General features: G+C 34.4%; 1 protein-coding gene across 1 annotated transcript; it reads right to left on the reverse strand.

The window, feature by feature from the left end:
- Positions 1-9,803: 9,803 nt before the first annotated feature.
- TIM13 (translocase of the inner mitochondrial membrane 13) lies at positions 9,804-15,648 on the reverse strand. The gene is made up of 2 exons (XM_047296739.2): positions 15,358-15,648; positions 9,804-10,122 (listed from the first exon to the last, which is right to left on the reverse strand). Exons 1-2 carry the CDS (start codon positions 15,469-15,471, stop codon positions 9,976-9,978), a joined length of 261 nt encoding a protein of 86 aa, XP_047152695.1. The 5' UTR covers positions 15,472-15,648; the 3' UTR covers positions 9,804-9,975.
- Between the last annotated feature and the right edge of the window lie 1,717 nt (positions 15,649-17,365).

Genomic DNA, 17,365 nt, shown 5'->3' on the forward strand with positions numbered 1-17,365 from the left:
CCAAGCATTGTCCTAAGATTATCAACATGCTCCTCACGATTCTTGGAGTAGATAAGAATGTCGTTTATGAAGACTACAACAAACTTATCTAGGAACAACCTGAAGATTTTGTTCATATAATCCATGAATATGGCTGAAGTGTTAGTCACACCAAAAGGCATAACCACATACTCATAATAGCCATATCTAGACCTAAAGGCAGTCTTCTGCACATCACCTGCTTTAACTAGAATTTGATGGTAACCCAACCTCAGATCTATCTTGGGGAACACAGTAGCTCCATGCAGCTGATCCATCAAGTCATCAATTATGGGCAATGAATACTTATTCTCGATGGTCAACCTATTCAACTACCTGTAGTCCAACACAACCTGGAGTTACCATCCTTCTTCTTTACTAGCAGCATTGGTGCACCCCACGGCGAGAGACTCGGTCGGATAAATTACTTCTCAAGCAACTCCTCAATCTGCTTTTTCAACTCCATCAACTCCGCAAAAGCCATCCTGTAAGGAGCAATTGATATTGGCCCTGCACTTGGCATTAGATCAATGGAAAACTCAACCTCTCTTTGAGGAGGTAATCCAGGTAGTTCTTCTGGAAATACATCTAAGAAATCACTCACAATTGAGTGATCCAAGCTCCGTCTAGACTGATCAATCTCCATATGTGTTAATACCATGAAAAAACAAGAACCCTCATTCACCTTCTGCCAAACCTAACAACTCAAACTTTGTTTCTTCGGGGAACAACAACTTCTTTTCACCACAGTCTATAAGAATGTGATTGACAAATAGTCAATCCATCCCTAAGATCACATCCAACTCCTTTAGAGACAAACAAATAAGATTGACTCAGAATTGTTGTTGCATTGTCACTATAACGAATTTCATCATCCCCATAAGATTTGGTGCATCAGGATTTGTGGGTGGAGGAGGAGGATGCCTAGGTGTCATCTTCTCCTTACATAGAGAGAAAAGTCATCAGTCCAGCTCAAAGAAACAAGGAGACCAACTAGAAATAACTATGAGTACACATCACAAGCATAATACACTCATAACCTACAGGATTCCTAAAGAAAGAACTACTTTGATACTAAAAAATGTAACATCCCAAATACAGTATTGAAACCATAAAGGAAACATCACATAGTCAATAAGATAGATCAATTTATAAGCTGGAAAAGAAATATAAAGTCATTTCTACAATCATCCCAAATAACCATAAAACTAACTTTATATGCAACAAGTACAAGTATCAAAACTATGTACAAAAATAGTGTCACAAAAAACACAAGAAAATATAAACACTAAGGAAATAAAATACTACAACTACTACTCACACCCATCTTGCCGCCTAAAGCTTGATCTACCGTCACATCATCTTGCTCTGCTCACACCTACCAGATGATCAACGCCAAGAGAATAACACATAGAACAAACAACCAAGAAACATACAAGAAGGGTAAGCTAACTATAAAACAATTATTAATATAAAGGTAATTGTAACATACAATTTCAAACACACAATAAGCAGAACATCGTTTCCATTTATAATTACTGACTCAGACTTGGTCAAACCCTTTGTTATATAGTATAAACGTCGAGCCATGGAAGGTTTTGCACCTGTGTGGTGGAACAACTGACCTACTCAAAGCTGCTACACAAGGTTAACCTTAAAAACGTCATTTGTCACCATGAAGAAAGGCCCTCAGGCTAGGACCTCCTGCTACTCTCACGACATGACTCATCACTCTCTAATTGAGCATGAATGATCATTAGAGTGTTAGGAAAACCTTCATATTAGCTTCTTACAATTTATACTAATTCCCGTAAACCACTCACAAGCGACTTCCTCCTTGGAATTCTCATTCACAATATTTCAGTGATGTATTATATGTGTTTGAGTATGTTACATGGGTATGTGATGTTTCAATGCATGTGTGATGCGTTAAGTATGTTTCTACGTGATTTAGAGTTGATGTATGTATGTTTGAATGCTTGAATCATGTCCAAGATGTGTTTCGAATCGGCTATAATCGATTATCATTAATTATAATCGATTATTTTGCGTGTGATTTCGGGAATAATCGATTATCTGGGATGATAATCGATTATCCCTTCTTGCGTGATGTTTCTGTGTAAATTTCACTAGGATAATCGATTATCTTAAGTGATAATTTATTATCACAATGCATTTTGGTGAAAAATGGCGAATTTGATGAAGAATGGACGTGGACCAAGCCTAAGGAGTTGTGGAACATGATGATAATCAGAGATTGAGGTTAGTGGTTATGTTTAGGGTCAGTTTGCTTGTGGTTGAGAGTGGAGCATGAATGAGTGTTGGGATGTACCTCAGTATGTGATTGATGAGCATGAGAGTGGAGAATAAGTCTACTTGGTGTACCTCGTAAATCTTGGTTCTATATGTGGATAGGTGCTTTGTTTTGCCTTATGTGCATTGGAAGGGTTGTTCGGGTATTAAGCCTTCCACTATCGTGTTATGGTACGATGATGCTCATGGTATTGTTCATGACTGGGATAGTCATGATGGTAGTGTATCTATGATGATGATCATGGTACTTGAGATGCTCCAGGTGTTGCTATGTTGATAACAATGTTACTATAATGGTTATAATAAGTAGTTAGCATAGGTGTTAATGGGTAGATAGACCAAGGGTCTAAGTGTGAGATCTTGGAGATGACATTAATGGTTAAAGATCGAGGATCGAGTAATTTATTATGTTTGAATTGTTTATGTTAGAAGATAAGGAATCTTATTGTTATTACTTCCATGTATGGGGTGTTTGATTATGATTGATATAATAAGAAGGTATATATCTTGTTGTGTGTTTGATTATGGTTGATATAATCAGAAGGTATGTATCTTGTTGTGTGTTGAATTATGGTTGATCTAATAAAAAGGTATGTATCTTGTTGTGTGTTTGATTGTAAGAACCTAGAAAATAAAGTATTAGAGTTGATAGATGTTTTAAAATAATGAGATCGATTATTTTATTTTAAAATAATTGAATAATATAAATAGAATTTCTTAAATGCGTCTCATTACTTAAAACATTGTTTATCTCTCTAAAACTCTCTCTCTTTGTTTCCTCTCACTTCTCTCTAAGAGTTTTAACTCATTAGTAATCTCTTTGAGGATCAGGAAGTGCCCAATCGATCATGGGGACAAGGTTTACATTTCTAGTTGATCAATTTTTGTTATAGAGCAAGTAAGTTTCGACTCCTTTTCCTCTCTCGTTTGTAATATGTTTTTAGAAGACATAAGGGTCGTTGCATGTGTGATCATGCTTCTCTTACTCATTCTTGGTTAATCTAGAGTTCTAAGGACCCTGTTCGCTTCCAATTTGGTGTTTTGTAGGTTCGCCTCAGAATTCCTTACATTTCAAGTAATCGGGGAGACATTTTAGAGTCGGGCAGTTTCTTGTGAGGTAAGGGAAGCTAGAACCTTGCTTTAGTTTATGCTTGTACTATAAAAATTGTATCTCTATGATTAATAAATTAATTGAGAAATTATTATGTTTGAGTGTATGATAGATATGTTTAATTGATGATTTTCATAGTATGATGTTGGTATGTTTGGAATGTTGTCTTTATGATGCTTAAAATTGTCTTGGATGGGTGTGATGAAGTTGTTTTGGTGTTTGAAACTAAATGCAAAGTGGTTGAGGTAAAGATAAGTCAATTGTTTAGGTTTAAAGTTAAACATAAGGGTTTTGATGGGTGATTTTTAGAGGTAGGTGTTAGAGTGATGGAGGAACTTATTTAGTATTGTTATATGGTCATTTTGGACTTAGTAAAAGTGTTATTTTAAGGGAAAATTGTTATGGAACAAAGAAAGGGGTCATTGTTGAAGTTTTGTAGTATTTTATTGTGAAAAAAAGCATGTTTTAAGTAGTGAGAATTGGACATAAGCGGTAGGGACTGGTTTGGGCAGTTAGGAAGTTGTTATAAGAACTATTATGACTTGTCTAAGAACTTAAATGAGAGAAATCAAGTATAAACCTGTTGAAGTCAACTTAGAGTGAGTTCTTATTCACTTTTGGTAAATTTTGAGGTTTTGCATGGTGAGAATTTGAAATAAAAGGGATAGGAGTAATTAGAGTTGTTGGGGTATGCTATCTAGTGTTTTTAGACTTAGTTATGCAGTTAGTAAACTGATATGGGGGTTAGAAAGTGTATAATTGAGTTTGGTTAGCTTATAGGAGTGATTTTGAGTTTCAACGAGTTAATTTGAGTTATAACAGTGGTTTCAGAATTTTCTCAGGGTTTGGAGGGTCCTAAGGATCTTTAGAAGTTGTGGGGTAAGTGGGAAAAACAAGTTTAAAAGGGTTAAATTTTTTTTATAGCACCTGAGCGCCCAAAATGGGGTAAGTAGGGAAAACAACAATATGATTAATGTTTTTAAATGGTGTTATTCAATGTGAAAGTGAAGGAATATATTAATATGGTTTCAAATGAATTCAAAGTTGTGAGATGAGTTCCAAGATGGAATTCATGTGTGTAGTTTCAAGTATTGATAGAATGAATGCAGGTAGCTTAGTCTTGGGGGTTATCCTAACACTCTAATGGTCTTTCGTTCTCAAGTAGAGAAGAGTGACACATGTGGTGAGAGTAGCAGGAGGTTTTAGTCCTGGGTGCTTCCAGTATGATCCAAGACGTGGAATAGACTAACCTTGTGAGTGTGGTAGGGTGAAACCTATTGGTAATGACTTTGCAAAGCAGTAGAGGCCACCACAAGTGCACAACCCTTCATACCTCATCAATCATTCTAAATCTGAATAGTTTAATCTATGTCTTGGCATGTTTTAGGATGTTTGAGTTAATTGATCTATGTGATTTAAGTACGATGTTTGATAGAAAAATGTACTATATGAATTGTCTTTGAATGTAGCTCACCCTATTGTTTGTGCTGGTTGTATGTTTTCTTATTCTAATGTGACTATGATCATCCGGTGGGTGTGAACAGAGGATGATGATATCAATGTGGAACAAGATCTTGACGGAGGAGTTGCAGATCTTTAGTTATATCTTTTTAAACTAGCTTCTTGTATATACTTTTGACACAACTATATTTTATAGTTTTAAATTTATGGTTATTTTGGATGATTGTAAATCTTACTTTATACTCTTGTTTATAACTGATCTATTTTATTAAATTTGTAATGACTATTATATAGTTAAATACTATATTTTGGGATGTTATATTGATTATGGTTTATATAATCAGTATGTAGGTATCTTGTTGTTATGATTATTTTATCAGTAGCTTACCTCATACATGTTTATGTTTGTGTGTTTGTGAATGAAATTATCGGTGATGATCGTATAATGTGTTATACGTGAGCAAATGATATTGCAGATGTTCCAGAGGCATGATAGACTCGAGAGAGGATGTGAAAAAACCTTGGGATTCAATTAAAATTATTTTACAAGTTAAGACAATATAATTAGAGTATTTCATTCGTTATTTTATTACTCGAAATAATGTAATTGGATAAGACTTTTTTTTAAGTATGTTTCCATGCTATGATAAATTTTAAATTTTTTCAGTTTTTAATAACCCGAAACATCTCTGAAATCGGATTGTTACAACATTACACGTCATTTCAAATCCAATATTCCAATCAGGTGGTGTGCTAACAAGTGTAGAGTTCAACTTTCGTTTTAACTGCTCAAAAGCTGTGACACATTCTTAGTTAAAATAAAATTTATTGTCCATGGCCAGCATTGCTAAGAGGTTTAGCAACTTTAGGAAAATCTTTGATGAATCTTCTATAAAATCCTACATGACATAAGAAACTTCTTATCCTTCTTACATTAACAGGTGGAGGTAATTTTAAGATAACCTCCACTTTGACATGGCAACTTCAATTCCTCTTTCTGAAATTTTATGTCCTAAAACAATTCATTCCTTAACCATAAAATGACATTTCTCCCAATTCAACACTAAATTGGTTTGTATACATCTTTTTAGCATAATATTGAGGTTGTTTAAGCATGCATCAAATGAATTACCATAGACAAAAATGTCATCAATTAATACCTTTATGCTCTTTTCAATCAAATCAATAAATATTGCTAGCATACTCCTTTAAAATGTGGCTAGAGCATTTTGTAGTATAAATGGCATTTTCCTGTAAGTAAGACACCAAAAAGACAAGTTCTTCTTATAGGTCAATTGTACTGTCAAGTTGTATAATCATTTGTTTCATTTCTTCACCTTCTCCAGCATCTCCTCCTACTTCAATGTTCATTAATGCTTTTTACAAAGGATCTGCTGGAGAAAATGAACTTCTAACATCCATGCAAATCCTATCCAATATATCAATTCTAAAGTAATATTTTTGCTCAATTAGATATTTTAGAGCTTCAAAAACATCAAAGTTCACATTGTCACCTTGCACTCTCTGACCTTTAACTTGTCATTTTCTACATTAATGATTACTTTGGCAGTCTTCATGAATGGTCTGCCAAGTATCAAAGGCACTTCTATGTCTTCCTCTATATCCATAATCAAGAAATCTAGAGGGAAGTAGAACTTATCTACTTTCACTAGCAAGTCTTCTACAATTCCACAAGGATGTTTAATTGATCTATCAACTAGTTGCAACGTCATCCTTGTAGGTAGGACCTCCACATCACCAATCTTTTTTATCATAGACAATGAGGTTGATGTTTGCTCCAAGGTCTAACAAAGCTTTTCCACCCTTTAATTATCCTATTGTCACAGGAGTGTGAAGCTACCTAGATCAATTGTTTTCTATGGTAGAGGATTTTGAATGATTGCACTACATCTAGCCTCTAACTCCACAATCTCTTCTTTTAAGATTCTCCTTTTATTGGTCAACAAGTTTTTCATGAACTTTGCATATGTAGGCACTTGCTCTATAGCTTCTGTGAAAGTTATGTTGATTTGCAACTTTTTTTTATCATATCCAAGAACCTCTTGAATTATCTTTCTTTGTCTTTTCTGGTTGGTACATGTGGATATGGTAAACGAGTGATAGAGTTATCATCCTTGAATGCTTTCTTATTATTAATCTCTCTCTCTCTCTCTTTGTATTCTCTCTTGATCTCTCTTTCTCTCTTTTTCTTTTTCACTCACTCTTTCTTCTTTTCGAATACTCTCTTTTTCTTTTTCTACATAATACTTGTCTCTCTTTTTCCCAGATTTTTGCACACACTCAACCTTTTTTTCTTCTCTCAAACTTTCACAGTCAATATCACTCTCTTTCTCTTCTTTTAATTCTTAATACTTAGATTCACTCTCTTTCTCTTTTTGTCTCAGCTCTTCTTTTTCAATTTCCTCACCCTTTTTCTCAACACTCAAGTCATCATCAATTCCCTTACCTATGACAGGTCCTCGCCTAGTTATGATGGTTTTGCATTGTTGCTTCAGATTGATTGTGGTATTGGCAATAAGCTTAGCTTATTGTTGTTCTGTTAACTGTTGTGCTAGTTGTCCAACCTACACTTCCAAGTTTCTAAGTGAAACTTGGATGAATTGTGTCACTGCATCCTCAATTTTCGATATTCTATCTGGTTGTTGAGGCTGCTATCATTAGTAATTTAATTGTATAGATTACTTGTTGGTTGAACCATCATCTTGCCTCCAACTTTGATATTGACTTTGATTTGACCTTCAGTTGTTGGAATAGTTGTTTGACCTTCTGTTGTTATTGATGTAGTGTAATTCCCCTTCTCTCACATATTCAACAGCAGAGTAGTGGTCATTCTGATGTTCACCTACACAAAAATCACATTTCATTAACTATTGCGTTGAGCTGTCAGTTTTCGGCTCGAGTTGCGGCGTTTCCATTTGTTTCTTTAACTCTTCTAGTTGCTGAGAAATGAGTTTGTTTTGTGCTAATATAGCATCTTGCGTTCCTAGCTCCAATATTCCTCTCTTGGAAGGTTGATTTTTGTCATATTGTGTTTGATAAGCACTAATGGCTAGTGATTCAGTGATAATTGTAGTCCTCTTCATCCTCATTGCACCATGCGTCCAACAACATTTTGGTTTGTGGCCTTAATCCACTGTAAAACATGTTAAGTTGAGCTACTTCATCAATTCCATGGTAGGGACATTTCTTGAGTAAAGCCTTGTATCTTAACCAAGCTTCACAGATGTGTTCATTTAGTCCTTGAGAAAAGGTTGCAATGCATTCACATTGATATTCTTAGATAGAGGAAAGAATCTAGCTAGAAAACTTCCTCTCCATGTCTTCCCAACTCATTGATAAGTGCTTCAAATTAGTAATTTTCATTGTCAAATTAACACTTGTCTTGTTTTGATTGTGTATAAAATATGTTCTTTTTTTCTAATTTCACTTGTTTTGCAAGAGCATATGAATCCAAGGAGTTATTTTGTGAATTGACAAAAAAATAGAATAAATTCAACACTTTTTGATGAATTTACCTTGTCACAACTATAGCACAAGCTGAGGACTTAAGCCATAGAGAAAACCCACTCAAGAAAGTTTGCTCAAGCCACGAATTGAAGCTTGAGCAATGAGAAAGTACTTCATTTATTAAGCAATTGTAGGTAGCTCTAGCCCAAAACTTCATAACTTGAGTTATAGAGAAAACCCACTAAGAAATAAAACCTCAACACTGAAGCCGTGAACCACCATTTGAGCCATGATGTGAATGTCTATAAATACAAGCTTCTTAGACAGATTCAAGGAAGGTGAAAAATGAGAGAGAGAGAAACTTTGATCTAGGCTTTCTTAGAGTGATTCTAGAGAAAAACTATAATGAATCTTCTCATATATATCCTTGTAATTCAAAGACACATCTTTAGAAGATTAAAAGATGTTGGAGCATGATGTAACACATTTAAACTCTAATATTCGATGACACTTTCATTTATACAGTTTTTATTTGATTTAAAGTGGTTAATTAATTTATGTTTGATTGTGAGATTAACTAATCACTTGAAATGGTTAATTGATTTATGCTTGATTGTGAAATGAACACATCATTTATCCTATAGTTTAAGATTAAATAGAAACTAATCTTAAGTTGTAATCCAATCGATTTTCCTATCTAATCAGTTTTCCTATATACTTCTAGATGCTAAGAATAGACCAGTTTTCCTATATACTTCTAGATGCTAAGAATAGACCAGTTTTCCTATATACTTCTAGATGCTAAGAATAGACCAGTTTTCCTATATACTTCTAGATGCTAAGAATAGACCAGATGTGTTATATGTGGTCATGCATATGTTTTATATGTGGTCACTTATAGGTTTCACGCTAAACGTAGAGCAATATACTAGATACCAAGATAGATATCATAAAAAGTACTTCGAGAGTTGATCATCTATAGTTTCATATTTAGAAGATCTAATACGAGAAAGAAGAAATATGTAAAGTCAGACTTCAATACGGTTCAAACACAAAAATCACTCTTTTGATAGCTTAAATTAAATTCTAGGGTTTAGGGACTCTAAAAAATACTGACAGCCACTTATGTCAAAGAGGGCTAACAACGTTATATTCATAGCACTTCGAAGTTTTCAAGTTCAGATAGTAACTAGTTTTAACTACCACTATATTTATAATTGAATTTTAAGGGTAAGAAATAAAAGAAATACCAATTAAACAATCCAACAAATCATCACCCAGTTTACGAATCAACCACAACTTTGGGAGGTGGAACCGAAATCCAAGAGACAAATCCATCTTATTTTCTCCAAAATGCTATGTTTTAACTCTTTTAAAACTTATTTTAGTTACCGGACAACTTCATGCGATGAAATAAATATAATATACACAATTATTAAGAAAACAGATTTGAAAATAAGCCTGAACTTCACGAGTCATACATGCCTTAGTTTTATAATATAATATTAAAATGCATGAAAAGAACCCGGAGACACGTAATCTCCAACGCCTATAAATTGGTAATCAAAATGTTGGGAGAAATTAAACTGAGAAAGTTGTCCGATTCATTGCGAAGTAAATAACGCTTTGCTAATTATGCCGGTGGCTTCAATATATCGATCTACGCACCTAGAGATGCAACTGCTTTCACTTCCACCAAGACTTGAACCTGGTTTCGTGATACACTTCTCAAAACACTTTCTTCCCACTGTCTGCAAAATAAATGGCGATGTGGAAGATGAGTACAACTGCGGAAATCAAAAGACACTAAACAAAAGAGTACTAAAATTTACGCACTAAACAAAAGACACTAAACAAAAGAGTACTAAAATTTACTAAAATAATGCTCACAGAAATTGCAGAGAAGTACACATTCTTTATTAACATACTGGGGCTCACATAAGCCTTTTATAACTAGGGGGAGAAGATTAAGCAACAACGTTTAAAAACTCCTAAATTACTAGAAAGTGGAGGACTAAGCACTAGTGATTCAACCTACGACCATGTCCCTAATATTCAGGGCTTTATTAACAGTAAATAACAAACTGAATTGACTAATAAGTGTTAGAAATTCAAAGTGAGTTGAAGTCCCACATTAATTAAAAATAAGTAAGATAAATAGTAAACCCATAAATCCATAGCTTTGGACTAAAAGGTAGTGTCCTAGTCTCTTATATAGACCTGTTCACAACTCATTGGTACCACATCTTCTCAGTGCCTACCTCACAATAAGAATCCTTATCCTAACAAATCCTATTATGGTATAATCAGTTTAAGTTAGGAACCTACCAAACTCCCCGTAGCTCCCTCAATCTCACGAATAGCTTGAGTGGTTTAGTCATTATGTCTGCTCCCTTGATTAAAAGAATTACAATGTACCAGCCTCACCTTGTCATCACTTATGAGGTTACTAAGAGATGGAACTAGACCTCAATATGCTTATTTCACACATGAAAGACATGACTCGCAGAAAGTTTGGTAGTATAACAGTTCCTTGTATAAAAAGTCTTCCACTTCAAGAAAGCATGTCCTATTGTAGAATGGTGGTACAAATAAAAGGTTACCATTAAGATACTCGCTTGAGAGGGAGGTGCTCCAATGAGGATAGACTCACACTTGAGAGGGAGATTGTTAGGAATTCAAGGTGAGATGAAGTCCCACATTGGTTAAAAATGAGTAAGATGAATAATATATAAATAGAAAGACCCATAAACCCATTACCTTAAGGTTTTGGATTGAAAGTATTGTATTAGTCTCTTATATAAGCTTGTTCACAGCTCATTTCGATTATATCTCCCTAGTGTCTCCCCTCGAAAAAACCTCACAATAATAATCCTTATCCTAACATTTTATCATGGTATAATCAGTTTAAGCTAGGAACCTAGAAAACTCCTCATAGCTCCCTCAGTCTCACGAATGTATCTAGCTTGAGTGGTTTAATCGTGGTTTAGTCATTACGTTTGCCCCTTGATATAAAGAATTACAACATACCAACTTCACCTTGTCATCACTATTAAGGTTACGTAATAGATGGAACTAGACCTCAATATGCTTATTTCACCCATGGAAGACATGACTTTCAGAAAGTTTGATAGTAGAATAGTTGTCACAAAAGATTGTAACACCTTTGTCTTTAGTCTATGTTTTTCAAGAATTCGTCTTAACTTGATGCCTTAAGTCGTACAGTAAGCTACTACCATATATTCCATTATGTGGTTGATAGTATGACCGTTGGCTACTTCTTAGAACTCTGATTTAGCTTCAAATGGTATCACATTTTGCCACATGTGCATAAACTTCATTGAAATCAACATCAAACTATTCCACATACCCTTTAGCTACAAACCAAGCTTTGCACTTGACCACCTCACCTTTTCTATTCAATTTTGTTTAGAAAACCCATTTGACCCTAATCTTATTTATTCCTATAGATAGGTTTGTGACTCCCATACTTGATTTCTTTCTATTGCATCAATATTTTCCTTCATTGCCCTCCTCCTCCAATTGGATAGTGTTATCGAGGAGCTTCACTATTCATGAACAATGCAATGTTTATCATTTCATCTTTGGTTTCCAAAAGACCTTCTCCACTTACTCCATTATGCATCCAAATAAAGGCAATTTGTTTGGTTCTCCATCCAAATAAGCTATTGCTCTTCATCTCTTGTAAATAAGGGTGTACTTCTTGAGCTCTCACTTGCAACTACAGATAATCCATTTTCTTCCTCAAGCTCCACTTCAACTTCTTCTAGTGTAAGTTGCACATATTCTTCCCTACTTCCTGAACAAGCACATCAAGTTTAACATTTTCTACATCCATTTCCAATCCAAGCCTGCTTCTTCAAAAATTATGTTCCTACTAATTACAATCTTTTTGGAGATGGGATTATTCATGCAATAGGCTCTTGGTTCTTTATTTACGCCAATAAACACACTTCGACAAATGTCTTTATTTTAAAGTACGCTCCTCATCATGTTCATAATCATCTGCAACCTCATTTTGTTAGGGGTGTATATGCCACAATGAGATTCCTTTTAGTTTCGTTCTTCTTGCAAAACTCGTTGAACTCTCCACCTTGATCAATTTGTAGACAACATAGCGATAAATTGGTTTCATTCTCCATAACCTTCTTGAAACACTTAAAACATGACGAAGATTTATGACTTGCCCTTTAAGAAATAAATCCATATCTTACAATTGAAATCATTAATGAAATTGAGAATGCATCTTTTCCCATGTTGGAAATAGGTGAAATAGGACCTTGCAATTTTGTATGTTCCAACTCAAGATGTAGAGAAGCTCTCCAACCACTTTTCTTTGACATTGATTATCTTGTTTGCTTTCCAACTAGACAATTGGTGCAAACTTTTGTAGAAGGCTGAAATTAAGGCAACCTTTTACCATCTTCTCATTTTGTAATGTTCTAATCTCTTTGCAACTCAAACGTCTATATCTTTGATGCCATAAATAAGTAAGTTCTAGTGAATTTACTTAGAAACAATTTGACAAGATAGTAGAAGATACAACATAGAACATCCTATTTATCAACATAGGTGTGGATAAATAAGACCCTTCACTTGATGGTAACTCAACATTCTCCATTTTGAATTAAGAGTCACACCCCTTTCTTGTTATTGACCAACACTTAGTAGATTAATGTGTAGCTCAAGCACATCACTTATTACTCATGTTCTTCCTTGTACTTCAAGTTTGACATCTCCTTTGCCACATATTGCCATGCTTTTATCATTGCCTAACTTTCCTGAATGTGAAAATCCTTCATATATCTTGTCAAACCACTTTTTGTTGTCGATCATATGGTTCTACAACCACTATTGAGGAACAAGACATCCTCTTGCTTTACATTGTTTTCTTTTACATACACCACTAACAACAACTCTTCTTCATCTTCTTCACCTAGTTCCATGTAATGAGCTTCCTTCTCCCATTTAAAAAATTCATATTGAAAATGCTTAATTGATGACACTTGAAGCATTCAATTGTTGCTTTATTGAGGAATCTATCTTAACCTCTTCCTCTTGCAACTCCACTACCTCTTACTACCACATGACTTCATCATCTTCTACTTGTTTTCTCCTCATGCATATTGCAAAACTTGCTCATCTCCTTCCCGTCTTCATAATATTTTTTGTTCATGAACATACAAAGAACTTTTAAGTGCATCAACCATAAGCTTGTTAGTGTCCTTTGCTTCTTCAATAGAGCACACAATGTAGTCAAATTTTTAGTGAGTTCATAATATCTTCTCAATGACCTTTAGCATGCGTCATGTCTCCTCCACAATATCTCATGTTGATGGCTACCACCATGACTCATTCAACGTAGTAAGTGATCGTCTCTCCCATCGTCATCTATAATAACTCAAAGGTTCTCCAAAGTCTATGAAGTTGAGTATGTTGCACCCTATCATTTCCTTGATATTTGACCTCACTGAATCCAACAACTACTTGGAAGTCTCTTCCTAAGTGAAGGTTTTCATAATAAACTGGTTAATAGCTTGGAAAAGATAGCTCATGGCCTTTAAATCCTTCAACTTCATCTCATCTAATGCTTTCCTTTGCATTATTGGTAGGCTCTATATTTCATGTGGCTCTTAGTAACTTGATAATCCAATATTCCTTTTATCTCAAGAGATTCTCCACAAGGAGACTCCAATGATCAGAATCCCAATCAATTTTTGGAATGAAAGCATGTACAAAATTGTTTGATTCGACTAGCATGTCCCTCGCACCTGTGTTTCTAGCTCTAACTCTATGAGGCTTCTTTTGAAGCTCTAATAGCAAAACTTGTTAGATACTAAGCTAATGCTCATAATGGGGCTTATACAAGTGTTTCGTAAACAACCACTTTTAAAAACCCCTAGAACATGGAGGACTATGCACTAGTGATTCAACCTTCAACCATGTCACTAAACCATCTCACCAATACTAAGGGCTTTGTTAACCATAAATAATAAATAATAAACTGAATTGACTAAAAAGAAACCTTATTCTAGCCCTGTTAACAATAAAGGGAAATCCCTTACCATTGCCAATCTAGAATATATTTCCAAGAATTTGCAATTGGCAGAGGCAAACCATGAATAGATAGGACAAATCAATTGCACGAATAATTTAAAGCATCAATTCTCCGATGTTTATTAAAAAAACGACTCATGAACAAGAAACCCATCAATCACTAAATGCAATTGCATCTTTCTGCGAAATGAGAAAACCATAATCGATCTGCATTAACTGAAATTTCACAATCAATTGCATGTTATTGACCTACATAATTGAATTTTTCACAATTGGCTTCTTACATGTTTCTTTTGTTGTTGTTCCTCTATAGTAAGGTTGAAAGATATATAAAGACCAAACTTTTAACACTAGCCAAATTGAACTGATAAAAACTATAATTTGGTTTTTTATTAAAGCGGTCGTGTTACTTGCTTTATAATAGGAGCTGGCATTAATACTAAAAGTAAGTATAGAACTCGAGAAAGAAACATTCTTTACATGAGAAAACACTGCTTAACAAACAGAAACGCATGCTAGAACACAACAAATGATAAAAAAAAAAAAAGAAGAATACGAAGAGATCCAGAGTCTGTGCCTTTCATAGCCTATGCCACTTATACACTCCTGAATTCTTATGTCAATCTTCTAATCCCCACACCGGACCAATTCTCTCAACCATATGCACATTTTGTTTACTCTTTCCTGACACATTTCTTTCTCCTTTCTCACACCGTCCTTCCTATTCTCCTCACACTCAAACTGTTTTCATTGTAAACGAATCTGACTATTAGCTTATGAGTCAGATTATTACGCGTTTGGCCACAGTGCTTTCCGCTATTTTAACAAAGCCAATCCCATGAACAGTATGAGGGCTGAGAATCGTGCAATGAAATCCATATAAGCAGTTAAAAGGCGAAAGTAGATACCTCAAGAAATTGTTGAGCATACTCCAAGGCCAGTTGATTCTTCAATTGCTTTCTGATATCCTGCGCAGATAACTGCTGGGACGACCCAGACGATGGATTTGAGAACGAATCCATTGCTTCCCACTCAGTATGCTTATCTGTAAGTTAGAATTACACGATGTGTGCCGCCAAACAGAGTAAATATGTAAGTCTCAAGCCAGACGATTGTTAAATAACCCCTCAGCAACGTTCTTTCCTTAAAACCCTAATTCAGTTCTTCTTTTCGAAGTGGACCACCCACGATAGTCCAGCCCACTCTCAAGTTATATCTTAGATTTGTTATTCAAACTTCTCTCAGTTGTTAATTTTATTGTATCTGGATAGAAAATTTTAATAGGACAATTTATTTAGTTTTGATAATTTGAAATGTTTTATGGTAAAATATATTTATGAGATAATTTATAAGAAATTAAAATAGTAGAATTTTATTAGAGTAATTGGATTTTTAATATCAGTTAATTTAAAATTTTGCCTAAAAAGTAAAAATTTAAAATTTCTATATTCTTAAATTTGTATTTTTTTTCTTGGATTTTGGTTTTGGACATCAACCTAACTAAGATTGAGACATCATTAAAAAGATAATTTTTCGATTGACGTTGACTTAGATTTTTTTTATTATTGAAGTTAATAGATGTTATTTTTGTGATTTTAGTTGTTAAAATATTTTCTTAGACCATTATTTTTTTCAATATTAGTTAGATTTTTCTATGTCGAAAAACTATTTTCTTTAACATGTGTGTATAGTATGGTTTGTTACACTTGTGTGTAATGTACTATCTGTTTTTGGGATTAAGCACCACCTAAGTCGAATACTTAGGTTGCTCATCTCGGTTGTCCATTTAGGTCGTTCTCTCAGGTTGTCTTCTCGGCCATTCTTTCAGGTCATCCTCTTAGGTCGTCCTCTTAGACCGTCCTCCCAGGCCATCCTTTCAAGTCATCCACCCAGACCGATCACCCAGATCGAACACCCATCCCGTCCACCCAGCTTGTCCTTCTAGGTCGTCCTTTCAGGTCGTCCACACAGGTCATTCTCTCAGGCCGTACACCTAGGTCATCCACCCAGTCATCCTTCTAGGTCGTCCACCTAAGTCGTCCTTCCAACCATCCATCCATGTCGTCCTTCTAGACTGTCCACCCGAGTTGTTCACTCAAGCCTAAGTCATGCCCATATAACTTAACAATATGGTTAGATTATCAGTGGTAAAGGTAAAGACCCATCACAACTAGTATAAATAAAGGTCTCAAGTATGACTTTATCATCATTATGCACATCATATACATCACTTATTGTGCTAACTGATCGGTTATATTATTGACTTGAGCATTAGAGTGCGTTTGACAAGTATTCACCCACACGACTGACGAGAAGGAGGGAGAGCAAACAACGTAACTTGGATGATGGAGGACCACTAGAAAATCCATCTAGTTTTCAGAAAAACTTGGAATGTTTTGAGTAAGGGACCTCAACCCATTACTGAAACAATGTGAATGGGCTTTTTTCAATTGATATTTATCATGATTATCTTTTTGGCAATATTTAACATTTTTTTATCACCAATAGAAATGTTATTTCTGTCACTAGTTTGTTGAATTATTTTTTAACGTTATTGGAAAACTTTCTACCAAAATTAGTTAGGAATATTTTATCATTATCAATCGAAAATTTTTTCCAATCAACACAGATAAGAAAAACTTGGCAAAAGACTTTCAAATATCATCGTAAAAATAACCTTGATCGATATTAGTTTAAATAATTGTATTTGGCTTTAAGTGAAAACAATATCGGTTAATGCCAATCGAGAAAAGTTTTGCTCAGTTAAAAAAATTGATGAACTTTGACCGAAAAATAACACTAACTAAGACCAACTATAAAAATAATCAATTTTTTATATTTTTTAATTTTTAACAATGATTTAATATTCAATTTTTTATATTTGATGGTAATAGACATACTTTATCTAAGAAAAAG

The sequence above is a fragment of the Vigna umbellata genome, chromosome 7 (assembly GCF_029865625.1).
Source record: "Vigna umbellata cultivar VRB3 chromosome 7, Vumbellata_1.0, whole genome shotgun sequence".
Lineage (NCBI taxonomy): Eukaryota > Viridiplantae > Streptophyta > Magnoliopsida > Fabales > Fabaceae > Vigna > Vigna umbellata.